Below are 24,100 nucleotides of genomic sequence, written 5' to 3' on the forward strand. Positions count from 1 at the left end.
AGTGCTTTCAATCTTTATATTGAATGTGTGAAAGGTTCACTGTAAATATGCTGAGTTTTAAGAAGAACGAACAAAAATAATAAGAAGAAGAACAAAAATAATAAAAAATCAGGTTAGCTCGCTTTTAAAAAATCCTTTAATTTATTTAAGAACAGAGTAAGTGGTGTTTTAAGTGTAGATGCTGTTTGAGTGATAATTTCTTTGCTGGATTTACTTTAATTAGTAAAAAAAACAACTTTAAAAAGTGTCTTAATTTATATTTTAACATGGGTGGGTTTATTATTATTATTATTAGTGTTGTGACAGGGATTTAAAAAAAATGTTCTAATTGTTTTTCTTTCTTTCACCAAATATAAAGAGGGTTATTATTAACAATAATGATATTAATAATAATCAGAGTGGCATTTTAAAAGGACAGTAGCAGTAGCGTGATCGATTGATTCCCAGTAGGTTTTTTTGGTTTTTATTTTTCTAATTTATACCTGAATTGTATTTATAAATTAAGTTTGTACACAGTCGATGTAAATATTTCCTTTTTCCTGTCAAGCTGATTTTTCTTTATTATTATAATAATTATTATGTTGTGTGTGTGTTAGGGCAGGCCCTCGTCAGTGTCCACTGCTGCTGCCTCCTGTCGTCGTGTTTGTCGTGTAGTTTTCGTAAAAAAAAGATCACTAAATCGCAAAAAAAGACGCTAAATCGAACAAAAACGTCTCCATATTGTTGTTTTTTTCCTTTCACATTTTAGTCTCATCTCTCGACCAAAGCACTACATCAGTTTTTTTTGGTTTTTAAAATTCATCCTTTTATAGTTTTCCGACCGCTCTTCCTAACGTCGTCGTCGTCACGGTGACAATAATAACGATGTTAACGTCTCTTTGTGAATGTAGTTGTTGCTGTGGACGTTGACGGTGATCGCCGGCAGCACCGATCTGCACTGGTTTCTTCTTTTTGTTTTTTGTGTTTGTGTGTTTTTCATTGTTCAGAGAGAGTTTTTATTTTTGTGTACGTTTTTGTTGTTCTGGGGGAAAACGGGGACGAGGGTGATCAATAAAGAATGTAAAAATACATCAACACAGCGACCTGGTTCTATTGTTAATAGCAGCAAATCACTGGAATATACAGATTAGATTAGGGATTAGAGCTCCACTTTACAAATGGTCTCAAGTACTGTTCTTAAGTATTTTTTTGATTATTTTTTGCATTACATCACTGTATTTACATTGTAAATGAACCTTCTTATAATTTTAGTTTGAGACTAAATTGAGGAAAAGTCACAAGTTGACATTGGTATATACTGAAATTAAGATTATTGGATTACTAATACCTAAATCATTAATAATTTTTTTCAGATTAAAACTTCCCAACATTACAGAAAGTAAATAAAACAATTCTCACATCACAAGCTGCGACATTACCGTGATATGCACATAAAATATGTAATTATGATGATATTAAATGGCCTATTTCGGTTACTTTTTAATATTAATGCATGTTAAAACCATGTAAAACAATTAACAGTTTAGTTAGTTGACTATTTATTTACCATCTTTGATTAAATGAGTGAAAACTAAACAAAAACTACTAGTTTTTGTGTTTGTCCTTTAACATTATTTTGGTCAGTGTCGATATTCGGGTGTGTCGCCACCAGAGGGCGCCACACAGTAAACAGGCCTCCTCATCAAGAACTTCTCAACATAAATTATATCAGCCCCAAAATTATTACTCCAGATTAGATTAATTAAGAGATATTTAAGGTTTTTTTTTTAATGACCTTAACAATCGCTCTCACAGCCAATCAATAGTTACTTAAAGAATATACACATTCTTAAGTTTAACATTATCTAAGTAACACATTTTCCACTCGTTTCTTACCATTACTTTGTCTTTTCCTGCTGGAAACTTGACTTTTATAAACCTTGCGCTCTCTCTCACTCTCCTGCACCAAAGTCCATGGAGAAAATCAGCCATTTTTAAACCTCACGGTTCACAGGAGTTCTGGATCCTCTGGTGCTTCCATCTGTAAGTTTTTAAACGTGTTATTTGTGCGACGTCAGCGTTTGAAATCCTTTCATTTGGGATTTGAAACTTACCGAGTACGTAGAGAAACCATCAGTGTGTCCTGTGTCCCCTGCAGGATTAAAAACACTGCTTTTCTCTATGAGGGTTTGGTGCAGGAGAGCGAGATCACAACATTTATTTAAACAGTCCGGAACAGCAGGAAAAGTTAATCTTAACATTTAAAAAGATTTAACCATGCATCTCCTTAATGTTTGTGTACTTAAGTCGGAAAAAACAACTTAAATACATGGAAAAAATGGGCAGAAACATGATCTTTACTTGACTTTAGGGCAGCAGTCTGCAACCTTTAGTGTTGAAATAGACATTTTTCTACATAAAAGTGTACAAAAGACTTCATTTTAGGTGCTGGGAATGTCTCAAAACACACATTTGTTGGGTTCTAGGACGTTTTGAGGGCGAAATATTAGCGTTCGCTTTGAAATAAATAATTTAAAAGAAAGAAAAACATAGTTTTTCCAAAGCTACAGGAGCCACAGGTTGCGGACGGCTGCCCTAGGGTCTAGAGTTTGTCTTGTGTGTGTGTGTGTGTGTGAACATCACTGAGGACAAACAAGTTAACTTAAACAAGCTTATTTTTTTTAATGGATCTGCAAAACTGTTTGAATTTCCAAAGAGAACTGGTGAAACCTCCCTCCCTCTCCCTCCCCGCACAGTTACCCAGTGGCAAACGCTAACACAACGTTACAGAAACGACGCGTTCCAACCCAAAGAAATCTGCATGCAGGAAAAAAAACAACAAATAAAAATAATAATAATTCAACCCAAATAAAAAGGGGAAAAAAACAAAACCGACAAAAACATGAAGAAACAGGACATACTGTTGTTTAATGCCGTTCTCTTGGCCGGAGGAGAAATTCAAACGCTTCTGCTTCACTTATGAAACTGTAATTTCATTTGGGTGGATGTGGCTCCGCCCACCACACAAAGCCCCGCCCCCCTGTCTTCCATATAAGGCACAGGACAAAATTAAACCCCCACGGTACAAAAGGAGCTGGTCACGCCTCCCTCCCCCCGGTAAATAAATGACGGAATATGGTTAGACAACAGAATGTACAAAATGTTAATCCTAATCTGACTTCTTTTTTTGTTTGTTTTTTTTATTATTATTTCCTCTGACTGAATGTGAGGGTGGAGGTTAAAGGGTGGAGATAGGAGGGGTGGGTTGGAGGGGGGTGTGAGCTCAGGCAAAGGAAAGTTTAAAAACATGAGTTTTGTCTTTTCACACTTTTTTTTTTTTTTACTTTTTTCTGAGTTTTTTTTTTAACAACCTTTAAAACAAATGACAAGAAACGTGAGTGGATTTCTGTTTTTATCAGAAATAAAAATGATCATCAGGTGGAAAAAATGTGGAGGAGGAGGAAGGAGTGGAGTGGGGGGGAGAAGGAGGAGGAGGAGGGGTCAGGGAGGATGAACTCGTGAAAGTGGTTTATTGTTTTATTCTGATAAAAGAGAGAGAGAGTCGGTGTGCAAGAAAAACTCATGATGGACAGGTTAGAGGGCGAGAGAGTTAGAGTTAGCTGTTAGAGAGAGAGAGAGAGACGATGTGTGTGCGTGTCGGTTTGTGTATGTGTGTGTCTGTGTCTGTGTGTGTGTGTGTGTGTGTGTGTGTGTGTGTGTACGTTAGTGTGACCGAAACGGAGAAGTCGTTCAACTGCAGCACTTGCTCTTCCACCCTGTGACTCCGCCTCCACTGCTGATGTCCACGTTTTCACTGTTGGGCTCTTTTACGGGCGTCTGAACACACACACACACAAAGAAAAATACACAAACACACGTTAATACACACAAACAAGTACACAAATAAACACGTTAACATGTGAAAATCAGAGCAAAATCATAATTCTGTACCGATTTACGCAACAATAATGTTCATTTCCATCTCTTTATACAGCACTTTTCTGGTCTTGATGAACACTCAAAGCTGCTTTACCATTCACACTCATTCACTCCTACATTCATGCCAGGTCTGGTAATCAAAAATCAAAGAATTCATGATGATAAAGCAACATAATTGCTGTCGTGTGGCGTCATTGGAGGACAAAAACCAGTTTAAATGTCCTCCCGAGTGGATCGTAAAAGCAGAGCATATATAAAAAAAGTATAAGTGGTTAAGTGTCACATAATATTCATTCTTAAGCATTTAAACTTTACGGTTTAAACCTCGAATCATGTACGTCCTTATATCTGACATATACAGCCTGTAAAAAGTGAAAAAGGTTTGCAAAAATGGGATGGGATTAACTAATATTCAGAATACTCAGCTTTTTAAAATGGGAATATTTTGTTTTTCTGTTTTATGGCTACGTATAACTAAGAAATCATTAAAACTGATACACAAAACATATGATCAATCAACAGATTCATGGATAATGAAACTTTTTTTTCAAAGAGTCTGTGATAGTGAAGCACCAGTCAGAAATTAGAGAAGAATATATACAAGTGTTGGGCGTGTCAACGCACGTTAATGCATGACACGTTTAAATGACGACTGACCGGATAAAGATGTGCGCTACGTCATGTTTAAGTGACTCCCGATTGTTAAAATGAGTCTCTAAAGTAACGCTAAACTTTAAAAACAGAGGCACACATACGCAGTACACAGGTACGCTAGTTATTTGTAGCGCTGCTCTTTAATAAACAGACCACGACAGTTCGACTGTAGGCGCGCTAACGGCGCTAAAGGAGCTAACGGGTAAACGGTGCCTGGACTCCGGTGTCCCGGCACGTAAACATGACGTCACGCGTGCGTTAACCTACTGACCAGCACTTATACACACAGATACTTGTTAATAAATAAGAGTTGCCCACACACCTTTCTGAGGATGTCTTCTGCTAACGTGAGGAAAGCCTTCTCGATGTTGATGTTGGCCTTAGCGCTCGTCTCAAAAAACCTAATGCCGTGCTCCCTCGCAATCTGTGGAGAAGAGTTAGAGAGAGAGATGAGAGTCCAAGTCCAAAAATAAAAGCACAGATCAGGTATCACTGACCGAGTCAAACACCACTCACTCAGTCAGTCAGCTGTGTGTATGCCTGTGTGTGTGTGTGTGTGTGAGAGAGTAGAGTGACGAGTCACTGCTGGTTTCTTCATACGTTAGCTCATGAGCCAGATATCTGAAGGCTACACGTGTTTTCACTTGTTCTGGCTGAGCTGAGCTCAAAACACTGTGAGATTGCTCTTCAAACATCTAAAACACAACAAGATTGAGCAGATTTTCCTGGTAAAACAGGGAAAATGCTGTGTCGTCATCATCATCATCACAGCTGGGGAGGGTCAAAATATATCCACTTGGTGTTAAAGCGTCGTCCCTCTTCATGCAATACAACTTGTTATAAACGGAGAAATCCTGCACTTTTAACGTCAGGTTTTTTTCAGTTAGACAAATATTGTTATAAGAATATGTTGATCAATACGGAATCGTTGCATCGTGAGGTTATGATTCCCACCCAGACACGATACTGCGTCGTCTTGTCATGTAGCCATGTTTCCACGGAAAATAAAATACAGCGCCCGCTTTACGTTTTTTTGGTGCACAAGCGTACAACGTAAACAAAGAATTATGCTCCGCCCACATTAACCCAACACATTTTGTCACATTTATGATATACGGTGGCCAACAGAACTAGGGTTGCAACGATTACTCGCTTAATGGAGTAATTGTCAACTGTTTTTATAAGAATTAATGCACATTTTCCGGCTTCTTAAATGTGAATATTTTCTGGTTTCTTTGCTCCACACAACAAAGAAATCATTAAAGCTCAGTCATTATGGTTTGTGGACAAAAACAAGACATTTTTTGGCAGATTATGGAGCAACAAGTACTTGTTTGGTCCATAAAATATGTAAAATAAATAAATAAATATTGATCTGTGTTTACCAAACCTGGAATTTATGATGTGATGGAATGTCTTTGTTTTTGTCCACAAACCAAAATCATTCAGTTTTAATGATTTCTTTGTTCTACAGAGCAAAGAAACCAGGAAATGTTCACAAAAAGGTCTCACTGCACATTCTCTACATTAGTGACACAATCCTCGACGTTCTACCCTTTTCAAATCTATATGTTCTGCTTTGCTGCGTCTGTCTGCTTTAGTGTTGAACGAGGCTGAAGCAAACAAACCCTCTGCTCTGCTCTGCGTACGTCACGCTGCGAAGTGTGAAGAGACGAGACTGAAATGTAATTAAGTGATCACAAGGTTTTTCTATATTCAGGACTATAGATTCATCATGTCTCTGCGAAGCGGCGGCAACTAATGAGCCAATCAGCACGCGTATATATGTGTGCCGAGGAAGGGCTGCACCATCTGACCTGCTCCCCCTTGGCTTTTGGTACGACCCTCTTGTCCTCCATGTCACACTTGTTGCCTAGCAGCATCCTCTCCACGTCCTCATTCGCATGCTGGAAAACAGATAAGGGACGGGAGAAGAAAGGAGATTATTATTATTATTATAGCTTACACTTACGTGTAACGTTGACCTTCACAGCTGCTTACACACACATGCACAGGTTCACCCAGCCATCGTTACAAGGACTCTCATCCATTTAGACAGCCTAAAAAAAAAGCTTCATCCTTAACCATAACCAGGCAATTTCTAACCCATAACCAGTTCAGTTTGGCCTCGTTTTGGACAAGGAGTTAAGTGTTGATGCCAGGGAAAGGTCCTAAAAGGGCAACAAATACAAAAAAACACACACACACACAGGCTGAACTGGAATGACTGTTTTGACTCTTTGTTCCTATTTGGACGGGATCCCACGTGTCAATCAAACAACCACAAAGCGGAAATGAAAACATTCAAGTTACATAAACGCTATTCTCCACAATGGCCACTAGGGGGCAAAAAGAAGTGGATTTAGATCTAGATCTGCCCATCATCACAGAGATAGATGTTTAAAATCTAGATCAGTGGATTCTGGACACCCTCAAGGAACCTGATACGAGATAAAAAGGAACATTTTGGAATTTTGGAATGTCTAAATAAATGAAACTTGGGGTCAGCAACCAATTACTACCCAACTCTCATTACACTTTCCCAAACACATTCATGTATCACAGTCACAGTGCCAACATACAGAGAATTTAATCTGTAATGAACCTTAATGCAAATCTGAGGGTCTTTATTTTACTTAAAAACCCTTAAAAAAAATGTAAAGCCTTTAAAATAATAATAAATAAATAAATACAATTAGTTAATAACTAATTAATTAAATCTGAGGGTATTTAAATCTGTGGTGGGAAACTTGTGTCCAAGGAAAACCCAAACACACTCGACTATGTTTAAATGTTTTCTTCCATTTGTGTGCTTTTATTCACGAGAAATAAACTCACAGTTTCACCTAAAGATGCTCAACATCGAGCAAGACCTGTAGTATTTTGCTTTTATGTATTTTCATACTGCGTTCAGACGTGCTGAAGCCTCCGTAATCTTTGCTTTGATTCTAATCTGAAAATCAGATTTGGAGCTCAGTAAAACGTCCTTTATACCTATAACAGACCATTGGATCGATCGATTATTGCTGCTCTGAGTAAAGCTTCTTTTTTTTCTTCCAGGGTTGATGATGTCACAGCTGAGATATGCAAATATGGACGTGAGGAGCTTTTTCCAAGAAGCAGAAATCCATTTCTCTTGAGTCAAGAAAAAAAAGTGTATTACACACACGAACAAGGTCATGTTCTTAGTCTGCAGGAAAGCCAATGTGTTTCCTTTTCCTTTAGCAGAGTCGAAGAAAACTCGTGCGAGGGCGAGGAAAATTACAAGACTGATTATGTGATTAGTTTCACCCTGGAATAATAAAAAGGTAGATAATAAAGAACTATTGATTGTTGTTGTTTGATCTGGACAGGATCCCAGGAGATTACTCGCCGAGATGAGGATTAAGACAACAGTAATAAAACACAAAAAGAGGGGAGGTGTAAACAGGGAGGGGCAAAATGACATGGATGAGTAACACAATCACCCACAGAGATGCATCGACCGCTGACAGAGCAGAGGGAAACAGACCATATGTTACAGACAGCCTCGTCTTTTCTGAAATATCAGGCCTGTTCTCAGACTGACGTCGCCAAACCACACCGTACCGTACATTAGTCTGAAACGACCTTGTGACCTTAAATCCATTAGAGCAAAAACAGATTCAAACGCTGGTCCTCACAGATCCACTTAAATCCTCTAATGGACGCAGTCTTTAACGATCTCCTACAGCACTCAGGTAATTGTGGAAGCTTGTTTTGGTGTTTATATATTCCCCAGGTGTGGAGGGGGAATATGGGTTAAAAAAAATGTAATCAGTTAACAGAGGATAGTCCGTGATAACAGTTTAACATAAAAACAACCATTCTGTCAATATAGATCAAATCAGGGTTTCTTTAATGAACATTTTATCATCTACATTTGTCCATTTGATTCCACCTTTGTCAAATATTCCGACATGATCAAGCTTTCTAAGAAATGTGGAGTTTACTATATAATATCTGGTAGTTATTGCTCTGTATAGATTCAAATGTACACTACTGTTCAAAAGTTTGGGGTCACTTAGAAATGTCCTTACTTTTGAAACTAAAGCACTTTTTCTTTCTTAATGAATCCAACATTAAATGAATCATAAATACACTCTATACATTTATAATGTGGTAAATGACTATTTTAGCTGCATACGTCTGTTTTGTAGTGGAATATGTACATAGGTGTATAGAGGCCCATTTCCAGTGTTCTAATGGTACATTGTGTTTGCTAATGGCGTTAGAAGACTATTGGATGATTAGAAAACCCTTGAAAACCCTTGTGCAGTGATGTTAGCACAGCTGAAAACAGTTTTGCTGGTTCTTTATTTGGAATAAAAATCATAATTTCTAATCTCGTCAATGTCTTGACTATATTTTCTATTCATTTTGCAACTCTTATGATAAATAAGTCTGACCTTTAATGGAAAACACAAAAATTTAATCAGTGACCCCAAACTTTTTAACGGTAGTGTATATCAACGTGCTCTAAATGTCCTCCAACGTCCATTTGAGTTGAGTTTAGCGATTAAATGAACAATGTTCAGATGATCCCACTTGACACAAATCAGCAAACAAGTTCTCCATGTTCCTCTTTTTCATTAAAGCCAGAAGATAAAACAGAGGACGACATCGACGCCAACATCATAACTCACTGCAAAGACTCTATAAAAACAAAAAAAGAAGATGAAGCTGGGTTGAAGACTCTGTTCTTACCTCGTCAATGTTGCGCAGCCATTTGCTGATGTTCTCAAAGCTCTTGGCGTTGGTGATGTCGTAGACCAGCATGATGCCCATGGCTCCTCTGTAGTAGGAGGTGGTGATGGTGTGGAACCGTTCCTGGCCTGCCGTGTCCCTAAAAACACACAATAACACAACATAATTATGTGTTCTTAAAATAAGATATTCTCCTCTGACTCATCATTAAAAAGGAAAAATGCATTAGCTTATTATCTTTATCTGGTGTCGTAGCTCTGCTTTGATTATCTTAAGTGTGATATTAATCTGTCACAGTTTAATATCACACAAAGTGATGATTATTAATGTGTTGTTTTTATTCCTTTTCTGTTGCTCAACCAAAAGGAGGCTGATACAAGGGGCCAAACAAATGACAACAAGTCCAGGAAAATCTCCCTTCAATGTTTTTAATCCCAACAGCTTTTTATCCAAACAGAGCTGGTGTTTTGGGAACCCTTACACGCTCATTTTGGGAAATAATTTTGTTTGTATACACAACCAATACGGTACTTTGTGAAAACAATGATGTCATAACCCCACCTCTCTCTCCGTCTCTTGAACTTGGGTCAAACGATTATTTTCATAATCGATTAATCTGTCAATTATTTTCTCGTTGAATCGTTTGGTCCATAAAATGTCATAAAATTAAAAAAATCTGAAAATGACTATATTCTCAAATGTCTCATTTTGTCCACAAACCAAAACAGTTCAGTTAAGAAACAAAGAAAATATTCACATTTAAGAAGCTAAAACAATCAGAAATCTTGTTTTAACCATGAAATTTATTTATGAAAAAAACTTTCCTTTCCTATGCCACCCTGATTTGGTTCATTCCATCTCCTTTTCTGTCATCGTTTACATTGTAACGTATAAATAAAGTTGCGTTTAAATAACGTATAAATAAAGTTGCGTATGTAGCCATGTTACAGTGCCGTGCAGCTGGTCTTATGCCGTGTTTAAAAGAGAAAACTTTCTGTTTCCATGTGAAAAAAGGCCTTATTATCATGCGTCTGAGACCATGTTATTTACATCTGGTTGGCACGCATTAAAATTCACCACCGGCAAAACTTTCACCACCCTGTCACAATTCTGTCGCGAAGTGACAACTTCCTGTCTGGGGAAACTACCAGTCAACCTTCATGTGTCACCGATGATGCACGACCATGTGGGTGGCACCACATGATGATTCATTTAATTCAAAACAAATTGGTTTTATTACCAGTGTTTCCCCCCATTAAACTCTAATTTGCCTGAAAAACTGTTTACTTATGACATAATTTACCATCCAAAGAAATCTGATTGACCTCAATAAAACTTTAATTGCATCATCTGGAATATTCCCATCAATATTCAGTGATTTGATTCCTTCTAAGCCGTCTTTGAGGAGAGCATGCGTGCTACAGAAAAGTAAACATGAGCAGGGATTGAATATTTTCTACCTCTCCATTATTCTCTCAAATACTTCTTTGTCCAAAACAGAATAAAAAGCACCAGATTGAATTTCACCAGATGGAAAATACCTTTTCTTCTGTATCACAGAAACATTCAACAGTTGAGACGCGAAACATCGTTAATTCTGGCATTTCTTGCTTGAATAACACTTTAAAATGTTGTTTTAAAATCCTGCGTCAACAAGGCTGTTAATCAAAAACAGCTAAACATACACACATCTCCCCAAGTGATGCATTAAATGTCAGCAAAAGTTTGTTTTTTTAACCACTATTGTGTTACACAGCAGTGGGTGTGGATCTGCAGGCGTGCGTCTCTGGCTTCTAGATGACATTAAATAATTAGCCTTGAAATAATTAATAATGTGACTCTAGCGTGCGATGTGTAGGAGACGGTCACCTCTTCATAAACAGAGAAAAATAACTCTATAATTTACTGTTCTGTGGAGCAAACTTTGTTAAGAGAAGACAACTGTGTTTACAGCAAGATTCCCTCACACACATAACAAAATTAATTAACAAGTCTAAATCTAGTGTAATAAAACACATATTTGGACCGATTTGAAACAAAACGAGCAATCAAATGGCTGTGCATTGGTTATTTATTTTTTTATCAGCTAATTATTACGCAATTTTGTTCTTAGGAACTTGATAAATGTTGCGCAAGTCGCTTTTTAGTCTCTTTTTAGTCACTTCCCTTTTCATGTATTAAATATTTAAATTATACATTATTTTTATCGAAAAATCTATACACAATTGCACTGCAGTGCAGACATAAGATGTAGATTGGAGACACGGACCATTATAGTTAGTTGAGCTATTATATTTGCATTATTTGACATAATTAAAGTAATCAGATGGAGGAAAGAAGATAATCTAATACATATATGGTTTTATAATGTTACTAAATTGTCCTGAATTTCATTTTGAATCGTGAGCAAAAAGAGTAAAGAGGGGCTTCTTGTTATTGATATAGACTCACCAAATCTGTAGTTTGATCTTCTTTCCTTGCAATTCAACAGTTTTGATCTTGAAGTCTATTCCTGTGAAGCAAAAAGAAACAAACAGCGCATAGGGTTAAAAAAAGAAAAGTTACATAAATGGAAGCACAGATGGCGATCGAAGCACCGATGTCAGGATGAACAGATAAAAAAATGGAGACATCAACGATAAAGAAGGAGAAACAGCCGCGGTCGTTTAAAGAGAGGGGAGGAAAAATGGAAAGCGAGTGACAGCTGTTTCCATCACGCAGACAATAACAATATCTCTTTCACTTCCTGATTCTGCCGTGTCATGCACAGACCTTGAGCCTATGAGCAGCTGAGTTATGGGATCAGCAGCTGGATCACAATGAGCCTCTGCTCACACACACAAGCACCAACAAGGTAGTGAAATCAGGTTATGGCATGAAAACTGAGAACATGTTTATATTCACCACAATAACCTCATTACTGAGTGCGTTAACGCAGCTGCACCGAAACTTGAGATTATAGATACTTTATATGCGTTTTACTTGCATGTTTTTTTGCAACGTTATTTAATAATAACCAACTTTTCGACAGTGGAAACTTTATTTTTCACTTTCTGTAATAGACTGGACTTGGAATGACATTCTTGTTGGACACAGATGATGTGTGTGTGTGTGTGTTTGGAGACGAGAAGTTTATTTCCTCCATGTTTTCTTCTTTTGGCCTCTCCTCAAGTTTAATCCTGCGTTTCATGCCCTTTATAATCCGTAGTTGTTGTTTTTTGGAGCTTTAACTGGCAGGTGAAGAGCCGTACACACACACACACACACACAAGTTTAAAGAGACACCGTACATATTTTTGTCACAGCCGGTTGTCATTTTCAAATTCTTGTCTTTGGGGTAGCAGGTATGAAGCCAATTCTCGAAATGACTCATGCAGTGTTTTACGGAAAACTACTTAAAAACGAGTGGAGACTTTTACTTTTCCTAAGTAAAATTGAACAAAACCTAAAAAAATACAAAAAAGTGAAAAATCCCCTGAATTGCTCAAGTTCGAAGATGTTAAAACACAAATGGAGTGAAAAGCAGCAACTGGAACAAGTCATTATTTGGAATCCAATATTAGAATAGAAAAGCACTCAAAGAGCACAGCTCTCCGTCCAAGGCAGTTCAGCCCCCCCACCAAATAAAAATAGTGATAGTGTCTACAGATCACACGAAATATAATCCAAATCCGTCTGCGACTTTTCGAGTTATGTTGCTGGCAGACAAACAAGCAAACTCCGACGAAAACATATGCTACTAGCGGAGGTGAAAAATATGTCTGTTATAGAGCTTAAACAATTAATTGATTACTAAATGAATCGTCAACTATTTTGATAATCAATTAATCGGTTTGACGCTTTTTTCATGATTAAAACAACATTTTTGATTGTTTTAGCTTCTTAAATGTGAATGTTTTCAGGGTTTTTTGCAACTTAACACAAAGAAATCATTAAAAATGAATCATTTTGGTTTGAGGACAAAACAAGACCTACGAGAACATCGTCATGAAAATGCATTTTCTGACATTTTATGGACCAAACGATTCATTGGGAAAATAAACAAAACAACTTGGCCAAAAAGTGTAAGCTTTGTGTTGTCGCTTCAGAACCCTTTTTACCCCACATTTGGCCATTAAATAACCTCTTCCTGTTGAACACGGAGTGATCAACTTCTGCTCTCGTCAAAAACTGTGGTTAGCTTAAAAGAGCGAGAACCAGCTGTGCTCTAGGTGGGGCAGGGTCACACAATAATGAACGACCTGAGTGCCAAAGTATGACTCACGTAATATTATTCACACCCCAGAGACAGGGAGGAGGGACGAGGAGAGAGAGAGAGCTACAGATGGATGGAATGAAAAGGGACAGCAGGAATTCGGATATTGATGATCTGCAAATGAAACGCAGTTGTTTGCAGCGATATTATTCAGCACAAAACATTTGAGCTTTTGCTGCTCACAATTGACAGCACGCACCACAAATTTGTGTGCAATTTCCGAGTGAGGAGCGGACACACACACACACAGGGCAGTCTTCTCCTCGGAGCAGCGCACTGGCAAAGCGTCAAGAAAATATTGGTGTTGTGCAATAGTGCGAAACCGACTCAATAACTAGAGACGTGGACAGACGTCATGATTTATGACCGGCTTTCCCTCTTTCTTTTTTTTTTTAATCCAAGAGGAGCCACGAGTGCAGATCCCACCGAGTCCATCTGCCAGGTTCCATGCAAAATGCATGATGCATGTTGTGGTTGTTGAGAGCAATTGCACAATGCAACATTATGCATGTTCAGCATTCTTGATATGCTTAAACCCAGAGATATAAGGGGAAGAAGGAGGGCAGGGGGGGTGCAGAGAAAGGGGCTGGAAATGAGGATGAGTGACTGATGAGAGAGGGGGGCTTTCCAGACGAGGGTATTTTGAGAAGCATCCGCGTCTCCAAAGGTATGAGCACTGTGTCAGAGGAAGAACACACTTCTGTGTCCTGGTTCTGCCGTTTCCTCGTAAACTCTGTTTCCCCCCCCTCACAGTTTGTGGTCTTTGGTTTGCGTTGATGTCCTGAATGTAGGTCACATCATGTGCTAAAAGGTCACAGGTATGTTTAGAACAAGACCTATGTAGTGTCTTTTCTATACTGTGCTATAATGCTTTCATGCAAACAAATTTTATTCTCCTGGTTTGGCTGGGCAAATCTCGTGAATAAGTCTTCTAACCTTAGTCAGATGCCAGATCTGAAATACATAAAAATCTACGTAATACATCTATTAAATGTTTCCAAACTATTCAATGACAGTCAGTGATCACACTGTGCTTCAAAACTACAAGTTTGAAATGCCAATCATATAGTAAGTTATCACAAGTTGGACCACAGGTCTATAAATCCGACTTTTTCAGGACAGTCAACATAGGAAAATGCAGCACAAGCAACAAAGCCTGTTTTAAAAAAGAAAATATCTTTAAGTGGACATTGCCTTATGGCCCGTCTCATAAAAACCAAAGTACAAAACTCATCTATACCTTAAACACATTACGTTGTTTAGACCAGAAACGTGACTATTTTGAAGGATTCGTACGTGGATTTACCAAGCAGCCAATTTCATCCAGAGAGTTCTCAAGAAGCGGCCAAATCCTGTGTTCCATTCAAACAACAAACAATAGAGATCGGTCTGAACAAGACACAAATGACGCCCGCGGACCATAATATCAAACAACACGGTATAAACAAGGGTGTGATTCATTAAAAACGTACACATACTTAACTAATTTGTGTACTGCCTCACTCGTATCCTTGCTTCAGGCAAGGGCTGTTAATAATAACAACGATGATGGGAACAAATTGAACGTCATTACTGTAAGTAATGCAATATGAATTACTGTGATTATTGAACTATAAAGTGAGTAACTTCAGTGTTTTGGCAGCTAGGCTAGTGAAAATAGCCAGTACGGCTCTGATCGACAGGCCAAGTGGGCCAGTGGTGATAAGCTGACTGGAACTTGACAAGATCTAAGAAATCCACTTAATTACCTCGATGATGACAGCGATGCCATGTGACTAAACGACAAGTGAGTTGTAATCGTTTTGTGTTGCTTTGCATCGCTTTCCTTCCCACAGAGACTTTTCAGACAGGCTGTGGTTCTGGACAAACATAAGTGAGCACTTTCTGGACTAAATGGTGCCTTGTATTTATCCCCGTTCACAATATAATGAAATCCAGTTGGACAATGTGAGCCTTTCTCTTAGGCGTTAACCTTTTCACTGCCTGCAAACGACGACATTAGCGTCTTTGAAACATTAGAATATTATGCAGGGCTACATGGAAAACATGCTGTTGCTGGGTAAGGGTTTTCCCAGAAAGACATAAACTACCAACCTCCAATTCAAAATCAATACTTGACTAAGAGCACAACAAAACAGGGGAAGTACCAGTGCAATAAGGCAAAGGTCAGTCCGTCTGTTCCCGCGCATCTCCACATCACACGTCTTTGTCGTGAACTGGCAGAGCTCAGATATGACAGCTTTAACGCTCATCACCAAGACTCTGCTCCTACTTTTATTTTTTTTTACTACTCAACATTTAGAGGAAGAGGATATTACTTTAATACAAGGTGGATTACAAGACAAAGCAAAGGCAAAACAGTGACAAATACATAAACACCTACGTGTGACGCCAAGCTTCGCAACAAAACTTGTGGTTCATAACTGTAAACGAACAAATTTAATCTATCCGGGATGTGTCTGGGACACAAACAATTGTGCCTCCTTCCGACACACACTCAGGAGGAGTCTGCCTGTCAACACCTGTGTTGCGAAAAAACCTGGCATGAGCGCAAAGCTCAATCAAGAGATCAGGGATTTAATGCCAGTCCGCAGCAAACACTTCACTGGGATTTAGCAAAACACGTCTAACGTTACATTATTACTCAGCGCTGATCTTAAGCAACGCGAGTAAATGGAGCCTTCACTTCGGCCGTGCAGGGACTTCACATAGCTGGACACTTGACTCATGAGAGCATGACGATGGGATGGACGCATGCGTGGAGGACGGAGAGAGGGAGGAAAAAAGCTGATGATGCCACTATGATGAATTGTTTATAGTTCTCCTCTGAGGATACATGGAATGTCTCTGTGTACATGTACTAAAGGACACGGGACAAAAACTGTATGAACATGCATTTTAACATTTTTCTGAGCTACATTTCAGAGGAAAGTCTGGTTTTCTCAGTACAATTAGATATAAATACATGACTGATTCAAACTAGTGATATAAACTATAAGGACTGGAAGTTTATATTCAACCCTAAATATGCTGCTGTTGTGTATTTGTGTTCAAAACGTCAGATATTTGCTCAAAGTGGCTGCAAAGGAAATACTTTCATAATAAAAAGCTTACAAATGTTCTTCCAAACAACTAATCAGTTTATTGCCCTATTATTGCAATTGTACGACACATTATCTCCATAACGGATGTAGTTCTTTTTAGATAAGGCCTAGCATAAGAATGCTGCTTGAACATCATTGTAATAGTAATAATAAACAAGTATCGCAGAACATACTGTACATCTAATAGGTGCATTTTTTCAGCGACTTTTTTGACTAGAAATTACTTAAGTAATTGTGTGAATACACACCCCCTTTATATTATATAAAGTAAAAAATGTACTTATTGTACCTTCTTATGTTTATGATGCCGGTTTACAGTGCGTTACCTTCACTTTCTTTATTGTGCTGCTTCAGCAGTGTACATTTTCTCAAAGTGGGACAAATTAAGGGTTATTTTACGTCATAGGAAGGAAGTTTAATTTGAGTTAAAGACGCTAATCATAACCTGGGCGAAATTGTAGTCATACAAAAGTGTTCTTGAATCATTTTTAGTGCCGCTCCGGCCCTGTCACTGTGTTGCTACGACTGCTAGCCTCGTTAGCTTAGCAGCCTCTGGGTCAACTGTCATGACAGCTCTTCCCCACGTCCTGAAACCGGTTCTACTTGCCAATGCTGGCGAGCTCCGCTTCAAATCAACACCCAGTTGTTGTCATTTACAGTTCCGCGCGTTTTTAAAAAAAAAAGTGGCTGACAAAAGGGGGGAGTTCGTGAAGCTACTGCAAGCTAGTACCTACCCCGGCTAGCCCGTGCAGGCCCGGAGAGGCGGTGCATGCCAATAGCACACAGGCTAACTGGGTTTGCCGTGAATAACCACGTCCCGCTTGAAGGGCAGTTGTCAGGGAGTTTTCCCAGCCGTCAGACTAGACTAAACACAAGGCACCACAGTGTCCCCGGGTTTCCTTACCTATGGTGGAAATGAAGGTTGTGTTGAAGGCGTCGTCGGAGAAGCGGAACAGCACACAGGTCTTCCCCACGCCCGAGTCTCCGATCAGCAGCAGCTTGAACAGCAAGTCGTACGTTTTCTTCGCCATTGGAAGAACAGCTTGTGTTTTTTATTAACCCAGATATGAACCCAAAAAAAAAAAAGAAAAGGTGACAGTCTAACACGCAAATGTCAAGTCTAAAGCCAGCTCCAACGCCAAAGTGACTGTTAACTATTATAACAAGCTGGGATTTGTTGATTAGCCTGGCGAGCTAGTTGGCTAAATACCACCCAAAATAACGTGTCCGTAGACGTGTCCGAGGAGTTAACAAGTCCCGAGTCCGACTGTTTTCCACTCTCTACAGCATGAGAACACAGAGAGAGAAAAAATAGGATATCCTCCCGTGTGATTCCTCTTTTCCACTCTTTCTTTTCTCCCACACAGTCGGGACAAAATGGCTCCCCTCTCTCTCACACACACACACACTCACTCTCACACACACACACACACACACTACTCTCTCTCTATCCCGACTCACTCTGTCTTCAAACTAACGGCGAGCTAATTCAAATTCACGGCACACCCCGTCATTCCAGAGCCCCGCCGCAAGCTCGACCGAGAGGAGATAGGACGGAAAAAGTCGAGGTGAAAAGTGTGTCAGCTCCGCTGTCAGTGCGTGGATTTATTTCACCCTTTTATCTCGGGAGAGATTAGAACTGAAAATGTAGACGACCGCCGTCGCCTTCGAATGGGTGGGAGCCGCCGCGGCGACACCCTGGGCCGTAAACCCCGCCTCTTCTACCCTGCGATTGGCCAGCGTTGCTTTCAGTCAACTCCCTTCCCTACAGCGATTGGCCCTGCTTGTTTACGTTAACTTATACAAGGGGGCGTGTCTCGGAGTGACAGCGGCGGGCAGCAGCGGCTACTACGTACGCTGCTCCGACATTGTGGCTCAAAGCTCCGTTTCCGGGAAAGCGGAGAGACGTATGTACAGATCCAACATGGCGGCGGGTTTCACGCGGATCCTTTTCGTGGCCGGGGTGTGTTGGGTTTTTTCACGGTAAGTTGAAGCTGGCCTTTGATGCGGTGACTGTCCCAGCTGTGAGTCAGGCAAAAAGTGATGTCATATACATATAAGTACATGTGTGCCAATGACGGGCGTTTCCCCCACATCCTCTGCTTTGTGTAGAGTCCCGGGCATTTAGCCTGCTGTAAAGTGCTTGTACAAAGCATTACACTCAACTTGGCTGTGTGTGTATGTGCGTGTGTTAGTAACTCTTTCCTCCTTCTTCCGCCTGTCAGAGTAGTTGGACTAAGACACTCCTTAAGGAATGCTGAGTATGCCCTGCTCTCCACTGCCGAGTACAGACTTGAAACAAACCAAGAAGGAAGCATTAAGAAAGACAGAAAGAGGAATAAAAGAATGGCACAAACAAACTGCTGCACCTTTTTGTGAAAGAAGAAAGAAATAATAAATAAAGTAGTGGACATCTTTGACCCTTGTGGTGCAGGATGTGTACAAACTGTGGAAAACAGGAAAATGCTCGGGATCTTTCACCCTCATGACCCCCCGATGCAGGGCCGGCCCACGCCTTTATGGGGCCCCCAAGCTTGATAATTGATTGGAATTTAACACGATAAATTGCAGTAATTGTAGTTTTTTAACCTTAGAGCACTGGTGACAAACTGCCGTATGCGGCCCACCCCCAATCGATTACATGCGGCCCCCCCACTAAATTTTATAATGAAAACATGGCCCACGACCTCAACGTCTTTTAAACACAGTGTATAGCTAACGCACAATAGCTAAGGCTGAGGCATAATATTTGTTTGTTATCAATGTTAGCAAACTTGTCGAAAGTTTTTGCGGATTCAAAACGGCGTGACCACGGCAACCCATTCGCCACGATACAGGAAGTGCCCTATAATGGCCTCAACTCAACAGGAAGTCGGCCTTTTTTGAATTTTGGCGTTCATTTTGGCAATTTGCGAATCCATGTACGTATGTTCCTACAACTCTATCTTCGTTTCTACAAATCTACGTAGTAAATCTACGTCTTTATGATGAGTCCTTCCATGGCACTCGTCATGGCAACCCTTGGCGAATTTTGCCCTATAACTTTGGCATAGATTGAGCTCCACGGAATTTCCTGAAACTTGGCGGGAAGACCATGGCCTCAACTCAACAGGAAGTCGACCTTTTTGAATTTTGGCGATTTGCACCCTACATAAATGAGCTAGACACATCGAAATGTTGTTGAAAGTTGTTTTTTTTCCCCACTCTAGGTCGGAGCGAATTTCAAAATGAAAGTGTTTGTTTTGATATGGGACGCTAGTATATAGCACACAGTGGAAGACGGTTGCCAGTTTGAGTTCCCTGTTACCCCAGCCTTTGAGGACATGTCCCAGAGACATGTACTTGAGCGTGTCTCACAATAGAGTGTCACATTGTATCAGTGGTAAACATACAAAGATGAACATTATGTCAACAGCTTTGAAACCAAATACACGTCCAATCAATTCCGTCTGCCGACAGTGTGAACGATCAAATATTGACACAAGTCAAGTGTTGTCGGTGTAATGAGTCGGATCACAGTTTAAACACTGCTGCAGCTGAAGGACTCATCATAAAGGCTTGGACTGGCTCTGCAGATGAGCAACTATCTTGTTTTGACACACGTTTTTTGTCTATTTAGCTTTAATGCCCAATTTATGTGACGAATTTCAAGTAAAAATGCACATAAAAACAAGGCAGGAGGTTATTCCTTCATTGTTTTAAACAATTACTTACATTTTCAGTAGGTTTCTTCAATAATAAGTTGAATTTCTCAGTGTATAAGTTGTCATTAGTGTTCCCTGAATCTAAATATTCACATTTGCTGTGGCTGGAAGAGGTAGATTTTGGAATTTTACCACTTTCGGATAAAGATTTATGTCACAAACAAACAAAAATGTACGTAAAACATGGAAACGATAGTTTGGTCGGTTCATTTTTTGGTGAATTAACTAGCTAGCTAGCACCATTTAATTAAAGAAGCTAGCTTTTCATGGGGCTAGCTAGCTAGCTAGCTACCTCAAATGTGATGCTGTTTCTTCTGCCTCCTGCTACGTGGTTTTATGTAGCCACACAATATTTCACACATCAGTTGTAAAATATTTTGAATACCCTTCTATTAGTTCAGCTAACTATCTACATATCTGCATTTTTTTTTTTTTTTTTTAAATCATATTATTTATCAGAAAATGCCACGTATGCCTTTGTTTGTGGAGTTATTTCACACTAGCTTAAGTTTAGCTTACATTTAGCATAATACATTTTGATTTAATGGTTGCTAGTTAAACCTTAAAAACCATAGATCTAATATTATTTTTTACCAACTATATTTATGTTCCCAACCTTCAACTTTGAACATTTCCAGTTTATTCCCATTAATTCACAATAATTCCTGTTAATTCATATGGAAAGTTTCCAACTTACATAGTGTATCAATTCCTATAAAAACTGTTTAAATGAGTGTAATTTCACAAATATACAACAGTTCTTTTCCACAGCGATCCTAAGGCTAATGAAGAACACTTTCCCTTCCTCTGGGAACATAAATGAAAAATCACGTACAATGAGGTTTCATGTCAAAAACAAAGAGCGCCATTAGCTGAGGCGTGCTCGTAGTACGACCAAAAAGAAAACAGATGCTGACATCTCACCCAGAACCAGCTCACGCAGAGACGAGCCCGAAACAGATGGTAAAGAGACACGCAGATAGTTTTATTGGAGATTCTCTCCAGGCTGAAACTTAGTTTTCGTCGTGGTTCATATTCTAATCGTGTCTTCTCTCTCTTCCTCCTCCTTCTCCGGGGGGGGAAACAATCTGTGTTACTGTAATAAATCACGTCTTTTAATGCAAGAACTCGTCTTCCCAGATCAGTGTGCATTCCTGAATTTTTGTTGCGAGGGGCCCCATGGATTCGCCTCACACTCTCACGCTCTATACCATGCAAATGAAACGACCGCACTGTGCTCACAATTACAGCTGTTAAGTCGGGGAGTTGTGTGTGTGTACATGTGTACCTGTTTGACAAGTCAATTATATGACTTTTTTGGTGAGTATTTTTTTGCTTTAAAGAAGAGTAAAATGTGGAAAGATCACAGGAAGTGAAAGGGAGAGAGGGAGGGAGGGGGGGGGAATAACTGAGCGACAGTATATGGTATGCATGCTGATCACAGGAAGCTCCATCCTTATGTTTAGTTTGAATAAATACTGCTTTTCCCCCTTCTTGAAACTGAACTCACCAACAACAACAGTACAGCCAAAGTACTTTTGCAGACTGCAAATCATGTTTATGTTTTGAAATCATGTTTTGGCATGTGGCGCCACCTACCGCCGTCTACCAATCATTGCAGTCGGTAGAGTCTCAGCTGCCGAGCAACCACGGGTTGCCAGTCACGTCAGAAAACGAAACCTAAAAGACCTCGGTATTTTGAATTTGAGTGTAGTAACCGTTTTTGGCCACATTCTTACATATGGCGCCTTTAAAACATGTCATTCTATTATATTAATAAGCTAAATAGGAAGCAATAGTTGGAAAAAAATTGCATATTTTATTGGGCCATTTAATAGCATTTTAAAAGCTAAATATTAAACAGAATAGTTAACACAACATTCTATGGATAATTGATAATGTATGAATAGGTTTCCCAGTAAATGGATAATAAAATCCATACCAAAGTTTCCTTTGGGGGCTAAAAAAAATAAATGTAATAAATAAATTGACCTGAAAATTCCTTTTACTTCCTGTTCTCGCTCGTTGAAATGCACATAGCTTCTGGCAAAGTTCCCACTTCCTGGTTCGAGTTCTTCCGAAAACAGGCAACTTTGACTCAGTTTTAGACAAACAGACCACGTCTTTGTTTCCCAAACATCCTGTATAAATCTGAAATAAAAGGTTGGAAAAATTCTGGAAATTTGTTTGGGGACCCGGAAAAAATCACCCGCGACCCGTCTGTGGGTCCCGACCCAGTCTTTGGGAATCACTGGGTTGCATCATACTCTATATTTTATGACACATGTGACACAATTTGAGCTTTAAATGTTCATTAATCACAACAAAACATGTAATTTTAATGGAAAACACCAGGAAAAACTAAAACGTTTGACATTAATCACAATGCACAGTACATTTAGTTTGACGTGCAAATATTCCCCTCATCCTGTTCTCAAATTTACCAAATCTACCTTGACCTGTAACTTCCTCGGGTGTGATTCAAACAGGGTAACGCCACGAGTCAAGGGGATTTTCATCCACATCATGTGGGTAATTTTCATCACTGGCTCCACGCCACAGAGATGTCAACACACCTACACACACACTGTTTATTCTTTCAGAACTCTGTTGATTCTGCTGCCAGTTTACACTCAACACAACGACATGAGGTGGCATCAGTCAGCGGTTGTGACATCGCTTCCCTCCGAGAGACGAGTAACGTCGTGTTTTGAGTGACAACATGGCCGAGGTTTAGTGCTTCATCAGCAGTTATACATGAATAACACACAGAGAACATCATGGTTCTATATATATAGAGAGAGAATATATCCTCCCACAGTGTCTGTGTGTCACCTTCCCACACCTGGAAAACTGTCACCCATGCTCACTGGATTCTTCTGCCCCCTTGTGGTGACATTGAAACAGCCGCAGGTCAAGGTGTGTTCCACAGCTGTGTCACCAGGTGGTGCTGTTGTGTTATATTTGAAAAGAGTGTTATAGTTATTGAATATTAAACAAGTCTTGAAATTGTTATCCCATAAGAATCACTTTCAAATTCATATCTCTTATCTATTCATAGATCATCATTTACTTTTATTCCTCTTTATATATTTTTTTAAACTTGAAGATAATTTATAATACATCCTTATTATTTAAATGACATGAAAATGAGATAAAACCAGGTAATGCAATAAACTAAATGTAAGAAAAATGTTTTATTCATTTTAGAACTTTTTTGAAAAAACAATGTATATAAGTATTTATATAGAAGTCAACATACTGTAACAACATAATATACAACATTGATGTATTTTATAATGTAATTTAATGTTAGGGGTTAGAGAGAGGAATAATTTAAGGAAAATAAAATAGGAAATAGTTAGAGGATTAGGAGAGTTTTGAATACAACATTAATAAAAAAAATTTTTAAAAAGAGAGAATAATAAGACTGAAATTAGATAAAATGAAATGCATATATGTACATATACATATATATATATAATTTATAGTATATATGCTAACTGTTCTACAAAAGTCTATCTATCAATCTCATGTCAAGCTAGCAAGATGTCAAGCTAGCGAGCAATCTATCTATCTATCTATCTATCTATCTATCTATCTATCTATCTATCTATCTATCTATCTATCTATCTATCTATCTATCTATCTATCTATCTATCTATCTATCTATCTATCTATCTATTTTTCTATCTATCTATCTATCTATCTATCTATCTATCTATCTATCTATCTATCTA

General features: G+C 38.9%; 1 protein-coding gene across 1 annotated transcript; it reads right to left on the reverse strand.

The window, feature by feature from the left end:
- Positions 1 to 2,733: 2,733 nt before the first annotated feature.
- On the reverse strand, positions 2,734 to 18,311 carry rab10 (RAB10, member RAS oncogene family). Its single transcript, XM_083898726.1, has 6 exons — positions 17,561 to 18,311; positions 11,749 to 11,809; positions 9,298 to 9,436; positions 6,390 to 6,479; positions 4,895 to 4,996; positions 2,734 to 3,816 (listed from the first exon to the last, which is right to left on the reverse strand). The coding sequence occupies exons 1-6, from the start codon at positions 17,685 to 17,687 to the stop codon at positions 3,730 to 3,732; spliced, it is 606 nt and encodes a 201-aa protein (XP_083754852.1). The 5' UTR covers positions 17,688 to 18,311; the 3' UTR covers positions 2,734 to 3,729.
- Between the last annotated feature and the right edge of the window lie 5,789 nt (positions 18,312 to 24,100).

Source organism: Microchirus variegatus (genome assembly GCF_963457635.1).
Source record: "Microchirus variegatus genome assembly, chromosome: 12".
NCBI lineage: Eukaryota > Metazoa > Chordata > Actinopteri > Pleuronectiformes > Soleidae > Microchirus > Microchirus variegatus.

Coding starts and splice junctions, on each gene's coding strand:
- rab10 (XM_083898726.1), bottom strand. CDS start 17,687: ATGGCGAAGAAAACGTACGACTTGCTGTTCAAGCTGCTGCTGATCGGA. Junction 11,810..17,560: donor AACCTTCATTTCCACCATAG/GTAAGGAAACCC, acceptor TTTGCTTCACAG/GAATAGACTTCAAGATCAAA. Junction 3,817..4,894: donor CAGAAGACATCCTCAGAAAG/GTGTGTGGGCAA, acceptor GTGTGTGTTCAG/ACGCCCGTAAAAGAGCCCAA.